At 40.6% G+C, this 16879-nt stretch overlaps 1 protein-coding gene across 5 annotated transcripts in view; it reads left to right on the top strand.

Moving 5' to 3' along the window:
- Positions 1-16879, top strand: part of utrn (utrophin) — a 170979-nt gene that overhangs the window by 17005 nt on the left and 137095 nt on the right. For all 5 annotated transcript variants that reach the window (XM_056405711.1, XM_056405712.1, XM_056405714.1 and 2 more), the window contains 14 exons: positions 1514-1575; positions 2709-2801; positions 4232-4309; positions 5741-5833; positions 6746-6918; positions 8125-8240; positions 8940-9106; positions 12252-12482; positions 13832-14013; positions 14709-14859; positions 15174-15293; positions 15561-15662; positions 16106-16213; positions 16442-16621. In XM_056405711.1, coding sequence (XP_056261686.1) covers positions 1514-1575; positions 2709-2801; positions 4232-4309; positions 5741-5833; positions 6746-6918; positions 8125-8240; positions 8940-9106; positions 12252-12482; positions 13832-14013; positions 14709-14859; positions 15174-15293; positions 15561-15662; positions 16106-16213; positions 16442-16621 — 1856 coding nt within the window. The remainder of the gene's footprint in view (positions 1-1513; positions 1576-2708; positions 2802-4231; positions 4310-5740; positions 5834-6745; positions 6919-8124; positions 8241-8939; positions 9107-12251; positions 12483-13831; positions 14014-14708; positions 14860-15173; positions 15294-15560; positions 15663-16105; positions 16214-16441; positions 16622-16879) is intronic.

The following is a 16879-nucleotide window of genomic DNA, read 5'->3' as shown; positions in this document are numbered from 1 at the left end:
AGAAGCAGATGTGAATGCATTTCTTTTTTTGACTCGTTCCCTCAGGTGTACACATCTGAAACAGACCGCCGACTGAATGAACCGGTTATTTAAGAGGCCAAAGAAAGGGCACGAGGAAAAACTAAGGTGTAGGTTCCTGATATAGTGTCAGATAACTAAAATAATGCATAGTAAATGCTGTTTTGTGCTTTTATACTTCAGCTAAACTTTGTGTAGGAATGTGATTCATATTCCAGAGTTTAATGAACCAACACTGTATATCCTGTATGTATGGTATATCAGCTAGCATCCTCTATGTGCAAAACACATTCATTACATAGTCTTTAAGGGTCTGTCCTGTTTTATTATTTAGTAATAAGTTTTGTCTTATAGCAATAATGGTTATTTTCACAATAAGTTAACCTTTTTACATTGTTTATCTGTTGTTAAGTTGATAAAAAGTCAACACATAACTATTACGGTCTTCACATTAAAAATGCATTTTTTTGTGAAGCCCTCGTGAGCAACAACAGTACATAGCACATCGCAATTAGCTAACCGGAGCAACTTAATGGTGCTCCACAGAAAATGTTAAAAGAAGTTAATGGGTATCGCTCACATCTGTGACCAGTACATATTTTGAATCATTACTTTGCAAATATATTCAGAAATGCTGTTGAATTGATTAAGTTTGTCGCCACTGATTCATTATCTGATCATTAAGTAGGGATATGGAAACAGACACTAATTATCACTGTACGGTATACTTTACAGAACGTCATCAAAGGCCATCTTTAGGTTTTCTCCTCACACAGTTTGTGCCACCAAATCTAATAGTCAGTTGCGATTTGTAAAACATTAATTTTAATATATAAATGTTATTAAAATAACTCATATAGATTGCTTTCCTCCATATTCTTGTGAGACAAAGTCAAAAGTAACTTTCTGAGTGAAGTCCAAGGCTTTGCATGAGCTGCCATGTTCATCGCCCAGGCACATCAAAGCAGCTGACACACAATGAGGCCTTATAAGAGTGAGAGTCATGTTGGAGAGAATAAAGGAGGATCAGGGAGGGAAGGAGTCAAATGGGAAGAGAATGTGAAATATTTGTCCAATTGGCTTCAGAGAGCAGGGGAACTTGATAAATGGACAAGGTCTGTGTACATGTGCAATTAGTGTTTTTTTTGACAAAGTGGTGTGTTACCTTTACCTCTGACATTAAGCACCTTTTGACATTTCGTTCACTTTATCCTAATACCCACCTAACCTACATTTTGTTGCTGTGTTTTCTGAAGTTCTAGCCACATTGATCATAATGCTTTTAAGCGGTGATGCCTCCAGCTACAATTACCATTTACTAGTATGTCAGCATGAGAGTGAATTTGTGCAGTTCCTGAAATAAACAAGTGGAAATGGCTTTTGAGTGTTAACAATGTTCCTTGCTGTTATTATTACACTGATTGTACCAACTGCTGATGTCCAATTTTTGATACACCTGTTCACCTCTCTGAAAGTCCATCTTTCTTCTCCACAGATGAGCATGATGCGGTACAGAAGAAAACGTTTACCAAATGGATAAATGCACAGTTCTCCAAGGTAATGTAAAACATTGACTAGTTTAAATAGATGCCAGACTTGTACTGCAGTAGTTAAAACGCAGGAGAAAATGTAAATGTATTCTGAAAGCCCAAGAAGATGAGTTAATGATTCTAAAACTAACAAGTTTCATCTGCCTGATATTGAAGTGGGATGTGTTTGAAGTGAGACTGAAGTTTTGTGACTACATGCAGGTCATTTGAGCCCTAAGACCATCAGTCTATTTCTGATGGAAAACTGTCCCTTGATTTTTGTGCTTGAACCTTCTTGTCCCACGCTGAAGAGGGTGAATGGCCTGCACCCGTCTAGCTTTGCTGCTAGCAGAAGAGTAGAAGAGTACTAAACTGATGAGATATTAATTATCATTGTATAAATGTTGTTGCACTTAAACTGCAGATGGCAAGAAAATTACCATATCTCAACTTGATTTGTTAAAATGAAGCACAAAGCCTAATTGCAAATGATCAGAACAATGAACTAACACATTATTTTTCTTTTAATGCATGTCTCAGTCCATTACTCCACCCAGCAGCAGTTTCTGTCAGAGAGCTATTGGCTTTATGTGTGTGGTCCTGTTTTTATATTTCATTATTCTCATAAACACACCACTCAGAGAATTGTGTTGAATATGTTTGGTCGATTATGCTAACTGCTCTTGTTTAAATATTTGCAGGCCAACATAATCTCTGAACCTCTTAAACACTCATAGTTTCTCTCTGAAGCTTCTCCTCTGTTAGTTTATGTGTATGATAGTGGTTGTTACAACCTGCCAAACTTTCTCTTCTTCTTTTATATGTTTGACACTGTTTCAGATTCCTGTCAAACATAGCCATTAAAAGTAGCTGCATCATTTTCCGTGTTAATAGCCTAGATGGGGTTGTTGAACCTTTTAAAGACTTTTACATTGTATAAATATGATGGGAGCTAAATCCACTATGACATCTAAGTTTCCTCTCAATGACTCTCTGAAAGTCCCATTCAGAATATTTGTAAAACTGAGTTGATTACATGGTTGATACATTGCTAATATTTAAACTACTGTAAATATGTTTACATGTGATAGTTGATATGTTTATTTGTTGATTACTTGCTGCAACAACATCTGGATCATTGTTTCTGTTTTTTCCTTTTAGACAGAGAAGACGCCCATCAAAGACATGTTCTCTGACCTGAGGGATGGGAGGAAGCTGCTGGACCTGCTGGAAGGTCTCACTGGCACTGTCCTGGTAAGTTTGTGTTTGTGTGTATAAAGGTTTGCAGACCTTTTTGCCACACATCTTTAAGAATGTGGTCATGTGACCATGTGACCTTTTTAAATTCCTAAGATTTGATCGGCTTCAGCAGAATCATTTATCTTATCGATACTTGTGCATTGCAAACAGTGGCTGAAGGCTTTGGCACACGCTCTGGGTTTGAATTTATCTGGACCTTGAGCTGTGGCAGATGAAAAAACATGTTTGCTTTTTGCATTTTATCAATCTGGACAACACAGACGACCTTTGCAAAACATTGATTTAAAAGGATGGGTGGTGAAGCTTTTTGGAAATGCGTGTAATGAAATTACTGGAGCGTAGTGTTTTTATAGCCGAAGGGTGACTGCTGCATCCCCTCAAGCCAGTCAAAGCATATGCATTACCCCATGTAAACTCCACCTTCGAGTCAAATGTAAACAAACGAGCCACTCAGGGGGTCTCAGCAGATGTTTTTGGATCCTGTTTTCAAACACATTATAGCTCCAATTTCATTAATTATGCATAAATAAATGTTCTTATATTATTTAAGCCTTTGCTACTTTCTGCATCTTGGTATTTTGTGCATGTATGTTGTTTTCAGTAATTGAAAACACACATTCTAGTTTTTCCTCCACAAAGGTTTGCTCACCAAAGATTAGTTGGTTAAACTAAAACTTTGTGGACTATTTACCCAACAAACACTTTATCAGAAAAGGAGTTGATACATAGATAGATTTAAAAAACGATATTTTCTATTCCTTTGTATTTATGGCTTCACTGACCAACCACACACTTATGTGCACACATTTTTATTTTATGGGATATTCATTTTCTATCAGTGTCACCTTCCTGTCACCTCTTCAACAGCATATCTGCTCCCTAGCACCTGTAGCTATACTAAGTGCCAACTGTCTCTGTGCCATGCATGCAGGCACACACATGTGTACACACACACACACACACACACACACACACACACACACACACACACACTGTCTGATACTAAAATACAATTTCTATAATTGGGTGCTAATGAGTGGTTGAGCTATGTGAAGACTTAAAAGGGATTTGCAGTTGGCAGCTATCCATCCTGTCAATCTTTTAATAAGTTGACTTGTGGGCACTGCTGATAGGGTAATGGGTGTGATGAACGTATGGTGAGAAACACTCTGCTGAGTGATGGCATACCTTTACTTCATGTAGCAATGAGTGCTTTTGTACATTTTATTTCCTAGTTTGACATGGGACTTATCGTGAATGTCATAGATTCCAGTTTACACTGAAACTCACTTGCTTGACAGTTCATCAAATCATCAGAGTAATGCATGGAGCAATTGATTTCAAAGATCCCTGTAGCTTTGTTATAGGCTAGTGAAAAGTGAACATGTGGTCAGCTGATTTCTGCTGTATTTCCTCTTCCTCAGACCAAAGAGCGAGGCTCCACCAGAGTGCACTCCCTCAACAACGTCAACAAAGTACTTCAAGTCCTGCATCAAAATAATGTGAGTACCTGGTGTTTTCTGCTATTTTGGTGTTGTCAACATCAGGTGCTGTTTGGTGGATACAGGTGCATATCAGTGGTTTTTGACCTGGTGCCATTGAGGCTGAAGAGAATGCAGGGTTTTTATTTGTACAAGACAATACAGTCAGAAAGAGATTATGAACAGTAAAAATATCTGCTGTTGTGTTTTCTTGAAGTAAAATATTTTTTGGCCACAATACATTTGACATAACCAGTGATTTGTACATTTCCAGCCAAGGTGGAACTGGCTTGATTCAAAGTAGTAACACTTCCTCTATCTATGGCCTTTACCCTGAATATGCCAGTTTGTCTACATTGTGTTCTGTGTATTTTTCTTTGTCTGTCTGCCTCCCTCGCTCCTTCGCTCCCTCATCCCTCCTCCTCTCTGTGCACAATGGTTGCTCTTAATGCTTTGACCTTATCAGTGGGAGATAAGGGGCAGGGCATGCTCCTGGGAAGTAACAGAGGCTGGAGTTTGCATGCAACCCCTGCTGGTTTCTCTCCTGCAAGAGCCAAAAACTGTCAGCTGGCTGTGAGGGCCAAGGTTCCCATGAGCCTTTGTGCTGACTGGAGAAAATGAAATAAGAACTTAGTTTATTTTAGATAAGTAGAACTCATAAAAATACATGATGTTTCTAATTTAAGTATAGAAACCACATTTATCATTGAAATGTGCTTGGCTTTGATGTCATGTTGTAACTGTGGAAAAACTTTCCACTGCACATTTAACATATAAAGCTGTGTCTAAAGAGCAGTGGTGGCCACAGGATTGAACAATGTGATACTTACAATGTTGAAATGCAAAAAAATAAGCAATATTTTTGGCTTAAATTTGGCTTTGGTGCAAAAACTACTTGGGTGGCACTATCATGTATTCCCTTGCTGCTTTTTTGGGAAAATCTGAGTTTAGAAACGTGGACACAGATGCAGTAGTATTATGTGCTGTATATGTGAGCTTCTGTGTGTGAGAGAGACAGAGACACAAAAGGAAAAAGAGAAGTGGTGGTGTGGTGGGATGAAGCTAATTGGAAGTAGAGATACTGTAGGGTCAAAGGTCATCTCTGCGGTAGCCAGACAGGTCACTTCATAGTTTGACCAGACACTTGACCTCATGTTCCACTCTGTGCCTTGATCCTATTCAAAATATTTATATGTAATCACACCACACTTAGGCCTCAGCCCATGATTGTTGTCCGATGAGCCTGCAGACACACTTTATACGCACCACTGGAAGGGTGTAGTTAGAGTGGTCTAATCCAATGTGTGGTGAAAATGCATGGTTGAAAAGTAATCAGCTTTGACAGTGTGGTCACTCATTAGGTTTTGAAGAAAGATTATTTGTACCATTGCTTGTATTATTAATTATTTATTTTTAATAAGTGTCTTTCTCGCTGTCTGCCCCCTCTCTCAGGTTGATCTGGTAAATATAGGAGGGACAGATATTGTGGATGGGAACCACAAGCTGACTTTAGGCCTCATCTGGAGTATTATCCTTCACTGGCAGGTGAACACACACACACACACACACACACACACACACACACACACACACACACACACACACACACACACATGCTGTTCCTTCTATTCACTCACACCTTGCACATACACACACAAAGACTCATTAATATTTGCTGAGTGAAACTCACTGATGTTCCAGAGGGATCAAAAACGCAGATGATGGAAAATCAGTTTTGGTGTGCACACATGCTTATCATCCACTGCTTTGTACGTTTAACCTATTGAAATTTAAGCAGCCACTAAAATTTAAATAAAGATTTAGACACTGGCAGGTCTTTCAATATTAGTTTTTCATTACTCTTTCATTACTACTAGTTTACATTAATGTTACTTCTGTCACTGCATGCACAATGAATTAATTTTTATATATGTGTATGTATGTATATATATATATATATATATATAATATATATATATATATATATATATGTGGGTGTGTGTGTGAGTTTTGTGCATGTTACAAATAGCAATCCTGCTAAATTTCCATGTAATCATAGTGCACTGAAGTGGTGGAGATTACTTGTGTTTTTCTTATATAATTTCTTATACATTTTGAACATCCGTGCCAATCACAGTGGGCGTAAAGAAAGTAGCTAACCTTAATTAAAATGAGGAGAATACCTGAGTTTTAAGCAGTATTGTTTGTAGATTTCTCAGCAGCCTGATGCTATGGAAAACATATGTCCCTTTGCTGTTGCATTTATATGCGTCTATCAGCCTTATTGACCTCTTGCTAATAAAAGGATCATTAGAATAATATCACTTTCCATATCAACAGGAACCATATGCATCCAGAATAATGTAACCCACATTTTAGTAAAGCAATGGAATCAAAGTGTGAAGGTTTACTCTTGTTTATTCACCCATATTAATGTGTTGACACGGGTCCGTGCAGGTAAAAGACATCATGAAGGATATCATGTCCAACCTGCAGCAGACCAACAGTGAGAAGATCTTACTGAGTTGGGTACGCCAGTGCACCCGCTCATACCCAGAAGTCAATGTGTTGAACTTCACCACCAGCTGGGCTGATGGCCTGGCTCTCAATGGCATCCTTCACCACTTCAGGTGAGAAGGGAACTTAGACAAAGTGGTGGGAGCAAGAAATGTGATCATGGGAATGAACCTTTTTTACTGCTGTGATCTGTTAAAACAGACAAAAGGTTGAAGATTATCTTTCTATATTCATGTTTTTGTGTTTCAGCACATTGTTTTTGAACTGTGTTGTGTTGAAGCATACCAATTTTTCTGAGACTGCATTTTCCATACTTAAAAGTCAACTCTCATCTGCCATGTTGTGATTTTACTGCTGTGAGATGAAGCTTCTGCTTAAAGTTGACATTACATATTTGACATATGCCCTTTGACTCTGAATGTAAATCATACTGAGCGCAAACTGAGACCTTCAAATGCTTTCAAAAAACGAGGCCTGGTATTTGTGTGTAAGAATCTTTCTGTGTGTGTGTTTGTATGTGCGTTTCTGTGCATGTTAAAGTGTGTGTGACAGGGCGGGGGAGATTGTGAGGATACCCAGGGTGTGTAAGTGGCGGAAGGTCAGGTTGACAGGTCACCGCCTGCAGGGTCTGTGTACACTGCTTGACTTGGTCTGTTTACGCCTGTCATGTCACTGTTTGCACACGCTCGGTGTGTGTGTGTGTGTGTGTGTGTGTGTGTGTGTGTCTGTGTCTGTGTATGCTGTTGTGTGTGAAAGAAAGAGAGGGAGAGGAGTGTCAGGGGTGTTTTACCCCTTTCTGTAACCCCTTGTCCGTACTAGTGACATGCGTGCACACGCACACACACACACACACACACACACACACACACACACACACACACACACACACACACACACAGAGGCCTGTGAGCTATGAGAAAGGCCAGTGTTGGTTTAAACCTGGGCCAGGGTTTAGGTGGATCACTGAACACACACATTCCACACCCAACTGGCCTCAACACAAGTCCCCTATGCGCTACTCAGGGAAGAGTCGCCTGTATGCAGGGTGTAAATATAGGTTTCAAATACAATCACATTTTATGGTATGTACAAAATGCACTTTTTTTTATTGTGTGTATACAGCAGAAGCTGTGGTTCTGAAAAATTACATTGCAATGAACTCACTTGGTGGTTAACACATACACCTCAGCAGAAACATGTATGTCTTGATGGTTAATGAATGATCAGATATGAGCTTCATTTTGCAAAACTTCTGGAAACCTTCAGTGGTACTGTCTCCATGTTGCAGCTCTTATTTCTGATCTTCTTTGTGTTTTCAGGCCGAACGCCTTCAGCTGGGATCAGGTGGTCAGACTGAGCCCTGTGGAAAGACTGGACCATGCCTTCACTGTAGCCAAAGACCAGCTGGCTATTGAGAGGCTACTGGATGCTGAAGGTACTAGCACACTGAGTCACTATGAACACTTTCCTTTATTGTACATACAGGTATTTATTTGGGCAAGAATGACTGTTGGATGTTTAATAAAAATGACAATTGGTTATAAATGGAGATGCATCAACAGCTTTTTATAGTAGTGAAAAAAAAAATAGTTGGCAATGGAATTACTTTTTTTTACTGTCCAAAATTCTCACATATTAAAACACAGTCTGTGTTCACGAAGCCTACCTTCATGTCCTGCCAGCAGTTGGATAAACCCACCGTGGAGCAAATAACCTGGTGTTGTCTTTGGCTGAGGATTTGTAAGAAACTGTGCTGGCTCAGAATATTTTTCTAGTTCATGTAGCACCTGTGGTTGCTCAGTGTGCATGTACTTGAGCTGTCTAAATCAGACACTTCTTGTTATGTCATGACCGAGGGGCAGTCACACCTGACCTGTGTCAAAGCCGGGTTTAATCAGTACAACCTGCCTCAACCTGCCTCTTTCGTTCCCCATACTATCTCCTCCTTTCACCCTTAACTGCTGTCGCACTTCATCTGCCATGCTTCTTTTCTCTTTACGTAATTTTCACCTCTTTATCCCCCGCTCTCTTTTCCCCCTGCTCCTTATGCTTAATTTGTATCTGCAATCTTTCTGCCCTACATTCATCTCCCTCCCACCATCTTACCCCCTCTCTCTCTCCCTCTCTCTCTCAGACGTGGCGGTGCAGTTACCAGATAAGAAATCCATCATCATGTACGTGACATCGCTGTTTGCGGTGTTGCCCAAAGATGTGAGCATGGAGGCCATTAGAGAGGTGGAGACCCTGCCGCGCAAATTCAAAGCGGAGCCTGAGGACTCAGGTCCAGGCCCCAGCACTCAGGTAAAATATACACAACAGTATGTTACATGTGATACGATACAGAAGGTACAAGACTAGCTTTTAATTTTAGGGAAAAAAATGGGTTGGACATGTGGTTTTAGACCAAAGGGAGAGTCACCATACTATTCTCACAATCTGTAAAACTACTCACACAAACGGTGCTCACTGGAGTCCATGGCTGCATCTGTTTTTCAAAGAATTCAAGGTGCTCTTTTATGTGCAAACTTGAAAAAAAAAAAAATCCACAGCTGGCAACCAGCAATGTAGACAGAAACACAGTGGGTCCAAACTTCAGGAATTTGTGATAGGAATTATAAAGCATGCTTCTTAACAAATAGTTGTTTTTCTTTTTATAAGTTTGGAACCAGATTCAATTCAGAACCAGTTGTCAAAAAAACAAACCTAGGTCACGGTTCAGTATGTTTTTAGCACAGCGGGGAAAACATTGGGCTTTTTCTTTCTATTTATTCGAAAAAACTTTAATACTTGACATATATTTTTTTTCTTGATTATTTCAAGTAAAATATTTATCTGCAAAACAAGTCTAGCAAACATACAAGCATCCCAGCTCCTTTTAAAACAACTGAAAAACTGTGGTCGCAAAAAAAAAAAATGGAACCCATAAATGCCTCGAGCTTTGCTGCTGTGTTGAGTTTCTGATAACATTCAGTTTGAAGGCCACAGTCCCTGTTATGTGCAAGCATAGGGAGTATTGCAAAGTGTCTCATTGTGTGTTGCCAGATAGAATGAGTCACTCCCACTCTGAAAAAGCCATCTCCTTCATTCTCTCCAGCACTGCTCATGAAAAGCACAGCAGGCACAGGCAAATAGGGAGCAGAGCCATGACTCACCACTCTGACATTAGCCAACAGACCGAACTGCATGCTGCTGGAAACACAGAGCTGTAAAGGGATGGAGGGAAATGAGGGAATAAATTGGTGAGAATGGTGTGTGCAGAGAGTTGACAGGGAAGGTTGTTTGAGCATTAAAGATGTCTATGTGCTGGTGGGCGAGTGGCTTTAGTGTGTCACTGATGTGCACGTACTGTGGACATTTCCGTGTAAAACTTTATATGGACTTCCCTGCTGTTTCATTAACTTGTGATTGTAATCTATGCACATTTTAGCTTTGTCCTATTCATATTCTTTACATACAATTCTCACTCCCAAGTGAGGAAAAAACAAATATACCTTGATCAAATTGATAAGAATTTAATGTGCGCACTTTAAGCTGTATGCACTAGATGCATTTTTGGCCTCTCCCCGCCTGCTCTACTCTATCGTTTCAGAACATACAGCCCTGGGGCAGCTCGTTTTAGAGGTTTTTAGTCAGAAGTCAGAAAATCCCAAAAACCACCTCTTAAGTTTTTATTGTCCATGGGCACATACTTCACACACCCTGGAACGAGTGCTGGAAAAGTCTTTTTAAATAGTGCTCTGATTGGTCCAACACAGGGTTTACTTTCCTGGCACGCTTCCTCTCCCCATAGGAAGAGATGCTTAATGCTGAAACTGAGTGGAGGAAAAATAAAGGCTCTTTGTTTCTGATGCCTGTTTGGTTTATCCCTTAAGTCTAAGGTTCATAATACTGGTTCATGATGTTGTATAGGTGTTTTAAATTATGCTTTTAGATGATGATTGCTTTCAATATTCATGACAAGTTCAGTTTGAGGTGCAATGAAATTCATTACCATCTCTCAGGTTGGAACATCACTGATGATAAGTGCACTGGCGTGTGTATTGTAATATATCACATGCTCCAGAATCTCAGCTGCAAAAGTGATAAATGCACGGATTGAGTTGAGCAAATCATCTGGTGATAATAAAATGTTCTGTTGAGCCAGACCACAGCTATTTTACAGCGATTCAAGTCAATAAATAGACCAAGGCTGCAGTTTTCTCTCTCGCCCGCGCTCTCTCCCATGCCTGTCTTTCTTTCCCTGTTTCTCCGTCTCTACCAGACAACACTGGTCTAACATAAGGACTTACAGTATTTTTGTGGCTTATTCCAAAATATCCAAAAGGTCATTGAATATTTTCAGCAGGTGACCTTTTCATGAGTTTGCTACACACACATTACTGCTTTGTAATGTCACCCTGGTAAACAAAGGTTCATTTGACTGGTTACTTGTACTGGTTCCTACACACCCATTAGCATTTCTGTCATCCTTCATTTGGCATGGCTGCCACTGCAGAGATTTTATCTCTTGTTCATTTCAGCTCCAGAAAGATTTGTTGAGCTCTGTGAAACTGTTTTCAAACATTTCCTTCACAAAATGGAAACCTTGAATAGTTCAGTGCTTGACAGAGGACATCAAATATCCATGTGGTCTTTTGAGGTTGTGTTGACTTTGGATTTAGAAAAGGCTGGTTATGTTGTTTAGGGAAGTTGATGATGGTAACTGCACTAACAGGACAACTGTCACAGGAGGGTTGTCTTCACATGTAAACTGAGACCATTTTGTTACTTTGAATTCCAGAGTATAAAGTGTGAGGTTAAAGAGATTTCCTTCAGCTGTCTCACTTTAAATCTTGCGCTCTTTAAACACACTCTTCCCCCTCATGTTTAAAGCAATCGTTTCCTGTTCTCAAATTCAGTTTTTGACTCCTGCCCTTTTTAGCTAGTACAATCCATCTCTCTGACTGTACACCCAACTTTCCCCATGATACCAGTTTGTTTCAAACTTACTGCTATTCCTAGAATGAGGATTGACCTGCCCAGCGTGCCAGGGGCACCTCCCAGCATCCCATAATAGGCCAGCAGTTGTGTTTTTTTTTTCTCAACTGAGCAGGGCAGGTCGCTCTGCATGCTCCAGAGCTGTGCAGGCCCCTCCTAGATGTCTGGTTCTATTTTAAAACTTGCCAGCTGATGTTCACAAATGAAATTCAGAGTAAAGGACAAATAGAGGTTTTGGGTAACACCATGTTTCATAGAAATTGTTGTCCTGAGAGCTTTATCTTTTCAGTTTAGTGATTTAATGTGGCAACATGGATGTGACATAATAAAGAGGCAAAAACTTGTTTTCTTTCCAATTTAAAGAAGTGGACTTGGCCCTGTATAATGACATTACAATAAAAGAATACATCTGTAAATGTTAGGCTTTGTAGAGTGCTTGTGCTTTCATCCCCTGCCTCATGTTTCTCAGACTGCACAGAAGGAAGAAACAGGCAGAAGCCCCCGTCCTGAGACCCCCAGCACCCTGACGGAGACAGAGGGGGAGATGGAGGGCAGCTTGCTGGAGGTGGACCTGGATAGCTACCAGACCACGCTGGAGGAGGTACTGACCTGGCTGCTGTCGGCTGAGGATGCCCTACAGATTCAGGATGAGGTGTCGGACGATGTGGAAGAAGTCAAAGAGCAGTTTCACACACACGAGGTAGGAGGAGACCCAAGCATGCACACACATCTATACAAAGGTTTACAAATGATAAGTTATGTGGTGCTTCTCAAAGGTTAGTAGATGACTGTTAGTAGTAACTGTCTAAAATTTTAAAACCTAGATGCTTAATTAGCTTTTCCCTAAATTGATGTAAACTATATATCAGCTTGGAATGAGACATCATATTGAAAGACCAAGTATTTGAGACAATGACACACTTACTTGTACACCAGTTTTTTGTCTTAGAACTGTCACTCTCCATGACGGATGTATCCCAAAGATAGAGGCTTCCCACAGCCAACAGTACATGCTCCGTACATTATGGGCATGCCAGCAATCCTGCTTAGAACGGTGGCGCATAGTACCCCCACCCTATGGTGCCCTGGCCCAGAACTGACTCGCTTGCTTGAGAAGGCGTAGTTTCTGGGTCTGCATTTGTGCATGTGTGTAAAGGGGCTTTGGCTGGATTCCCTTGGCTGAAATGTGAATATTTGCGAAGTCTAATGTCTGGAATCCAGGTCAAAGCAGAAAGCTGGTAGTGAGATCGAGCGCAACAAGACCCAAAGCCTCTTTAACAGCCAGGCTTTTCAGGAGATCTAAAAAAAATCAATCCAGTTTGTTTCGGCCTGGTTGTTCACGTACTTACTCCAGCTTCTCCAGCAAAGCCTCATCAAAAACAATGTGCTCAGAGGTGCCGTCAAAAATGCTTACTCATCCAGAGAGCTCACAGAAAACAGACAATAACTCAGTTCATTGGCCTTCATGTAGCTGAGTACAAGAACCAGTAAAAAGCAGCTCTTCTTCGGGGCTCAGAAGTAACCAAACTCCTTCAGATTTACTCTCGTATTTCTTCTTGAAGCATTTATCTCTCCTTTTCTGTTGTACAATTTGCCTCAGTTGGCCACTTGATAGAGTCTGCCCTTCAGTTAGTGCTCACAGGCTCGTACTCACTAACGCAAGGGTGCACACGTGTTGCCCAGTTTTTCTCCAAGGTGTTTTTAAGTGTTAAACTGGGTGAAATTAGAGGGTGGAGAGAGAAACATGTCCAGATGTTAGTATGTACGTGCCCAGTGCCAGTACGGAGCCCCAGATTATATAAGCAATGGTTGACCAGGGAGTTAGACTGAATTTGGATTATGTCTAAGGGTATGCGTTTATACACTCTCGCTCAATTTAACTCACCTTGATTATCCCATCTTTTGGTTTGTTTCTAGCACACAGCCTGTCAGCTAGCCCAACACTTCAGATTGAAACTGTCAGACATTTGATGTCAATTTATATATAACTATTATTATCATCATAATTATTATTTATATCACAACCATTTACTCCTACTCCCCTTTAAGGCCTTTATGATGGAGCTGACAGCGCACCAGAGCAGTGTGGGTAATGTGCTGCAAGCTGGTAACCAACTGATTGCCCAGGGAAACCTGACGGAGGAGGAAGAGGATGAGATTCGGGAGCAGATGAGCCTCCTCAATTCCCGCTGGGAGAGCCTCCGGGTGGCCAGCATGGATCGCCAGGCCAGGTAGATACACACACATATACACCTGCCTTGGTCCTGTAGTTGTATTGCAATTCCTTTGCTGTTGTTTATTTGCAAATGGAAAATGTTACCTGTTGATTTGTGTGATTTTTTTATCTTTTCTAAGAAAACTTAAGCTTAGAAATAGAAAACTTTTACAGATTTTTTTTTACAGTGTAGTGTGCAGGGACATCACATCATGAGCCACAAAATATCCAGTGGAGTAATTTTTCATTCAGTATCACTGTTTGACCCTACATATTTACGGGTTTTTTCTGTGAAGAATGTGCAAGGCTGCAAGCTGTTTGAAGGTGACACCTGATAAGCCTTGAGCTTCCCAAGGCCTAACAAATCTGATGTTCAATCTGTGTTATCAAGGTTTATGATGCTTCAGACTCACACACACACACAGACACACACGCATTCACACAGTCGTTTGTAAATTGTATTCATGATGTCCACTTGAGCATTTCTTGACCCTGATGTAAAAGTATATAGTGCTTGTGTGTGTCATGACTTACTGTCCGTGGCGTCTGTATACAGCATTGCCCCTCGCGCCAGTGTTTGTGCTACTGTCAGGCAGCGAGATAACCAGCTGAACAGTTAAAGTTTATTCTACTGATAGCTTTCATTTCCTTTGTACCTTTACACACCCACTTCACTGTCTCCTTGTCCTTACTCTCTCCTTTTCTCTCCAGGCTCCACGAGGTCTTGATGGATCTTCAACAGCAGCAGTTACAACAGCTTTCTGATTGGCTGACACAGACTGAAGAGCGAATCAAAAAGATAGAGACAGAACCAGCAGCTAAAGACCTGGAGGTCTACAAAGAGCAGATAGAGCAGCACAAAGTAAATACAGCTTCCTATTGAAATATTTTCTATCTTGCATGAATCTCAATGAAGAATGGGTAATTGATTAAACATGGACCAGGCAGACTATAGAAGAAATCCTGTCCTATGTATGCTTGTTTCTCATGTTGATCCAGGTTGATGTGATACATACTGTATTTGTATGAATTGATCATGTTGTCAAAATTGATGCTGTAGTGTAATGAGTCGTGCAACGTCTCCATGGTTTCAACATAAAGAGTAAATACTTTTTGCCAGCTGTTAATGGGTAATATGTGACCTGTGCTGAATTCACTATTTGTGTTTCCGCTCAGGAGCTCCAGAACGACCTGGAGGCAGAGCAGGTGAAGGTCAACTCTCTAACACACATGGTGGTTGTGGTGGATGAGAACAGCGGTGAGAGTGCCACTGCTGCCCTGGAGGAGCAACTACAAGTAAGATGGCTTTTGTCATTTCAAAGAGGAAAGTCGTCTTATAGTACATGCAGTAAATTCTGTGCCTTTTATTTCCCACTCTGAAATAATAACATTGTACATTTTTGCCAAAATACAGAAATTATATTATTGTGCTTAGCTTTTTGTTGTCTGTTGTCTTAGTTTTGTGTCTGTAGATAATTTCTCTATGTCTATGAACTTTGGTTTAAAGGGGACCTTTACCAGGCCTTTGCGGCTTGTATTAATTTTTGTCTTCATCTTGCTCAGTCGTTGGGTGAGCGCTGGGCAGCTGTGTGTCGGTGGACGGAGGAGAGGTGGCACAAGCTGCAGGAAGTCTTCATGGTATGGCAACAGCTTCTCTCAGACCAGGTAGGACTGTCTAACAAACACATACATGATAAATGTCTTTCTTCACTCCCTCTAATTAAATGACCAGTTGTAATGAACCAGTTCAACACTTGAAGACTGAGCTATACTGAAATGTACCAAAAAGGTCAAAAGTGTCATTTAAATCTTCAAAACTGCTTGACTGCTCTTTGTATATCCCACTCCATGAAACAAAAACGTCCTATCAGTGGATAGTGAATCTTTCAGTCTTTCAGATCCGCTCTTGATAGCTTAACAAAAACATTTAAATTGAATCCTAATGTTATTAGATCTGCAATCCCTACATAGCCCTGAACACACTGTTATTTGAGTTGGCAATGTGTCTTTTGAATTAAGGACTGGACCGGATTGCTACAACAACACTTTGTTTTGTAATGTTTACTCAGTAATTGAACTTGATGCTGTTTTCCCCACCTCTTCTACAGAGTTTGTTCAGAGTGTGGTTGGCAGAAAAAGAAGAGGCTTTGAGTGAAGTACAGACCAGCAACTTTAAGGACCCAAGTGAAATGAATACTAATGTGCGCCGGTTAGCAGTAAGTAGAGTGCCAGCTCTTGGTAGTTGCTCTGCTGTAATTATAGCATTTGCTGGGTAATATGATGTGTTGTAAATGTTGGTGGCTAATCTAGTGAATGCCTCTACAGCTTCTTTACTCAAAAGAAAACGGAATAATGGATGTTGACCTAGACAGTTCAATACCAGCTGCAACAGATACTTAAACAATAACTGCCTTTAACTTGTTTTTTGTCTTTCAATCCTTTAGATTTTAAAGGAAGACATGGAAAAGAAGAGGAGGACTCTGGATCAGCTGTCTGATGCTGGACATGATGTGATATCGCTACTCCGGAGCGCTGAGGCGGGATCTAACATAGAGACAGACACAGAGGAGCTGGCACATAGATGGGACAACCTGGTGCAGAGGCTGGAGGATTGCTCCTTCCAGGTGTGTGTTCCAGGGGTTTCATCTTCACCAATAACTGTACTTAAAAAACAGTCCCAGTGACGAGACACCTGGGCTGGTCGAAAAGCATCAGTGCGATGATTTTGCAAAAACCACATGGCTGTTGAGCCTAACAAATTCAGCAGGTGCTACATTTCAGACGCCCTGGTCATTGTTGGAGAAGAAACTTGTAATTTAAAAGTTCAGTGGTGGCTACAAGCCACACTGCGCTTAAATCACCCTGGAAGAAGATGAAGTACA

The sequence above is a fragment of the Seriola aureovittata genome, chromosome 19, assembly GCF_021018895.1.
Source record: "Seriola aureovittata isolate HTS-2021-v1 ecotype China chromosome 19, ASM2101889v1, whole genome shotgun sequence".
NCBI classification, from domain to species: Eukaryota; Metazoa; Chordata; class Actinopteri; order Carangiformes; family Carangidae; genus Seriola; species Seriola aureovittata.
Note: the sequence above shows the minus strand (reverse complement) of the source record. Positions and strands in the feature narration are given on the sequence as shown.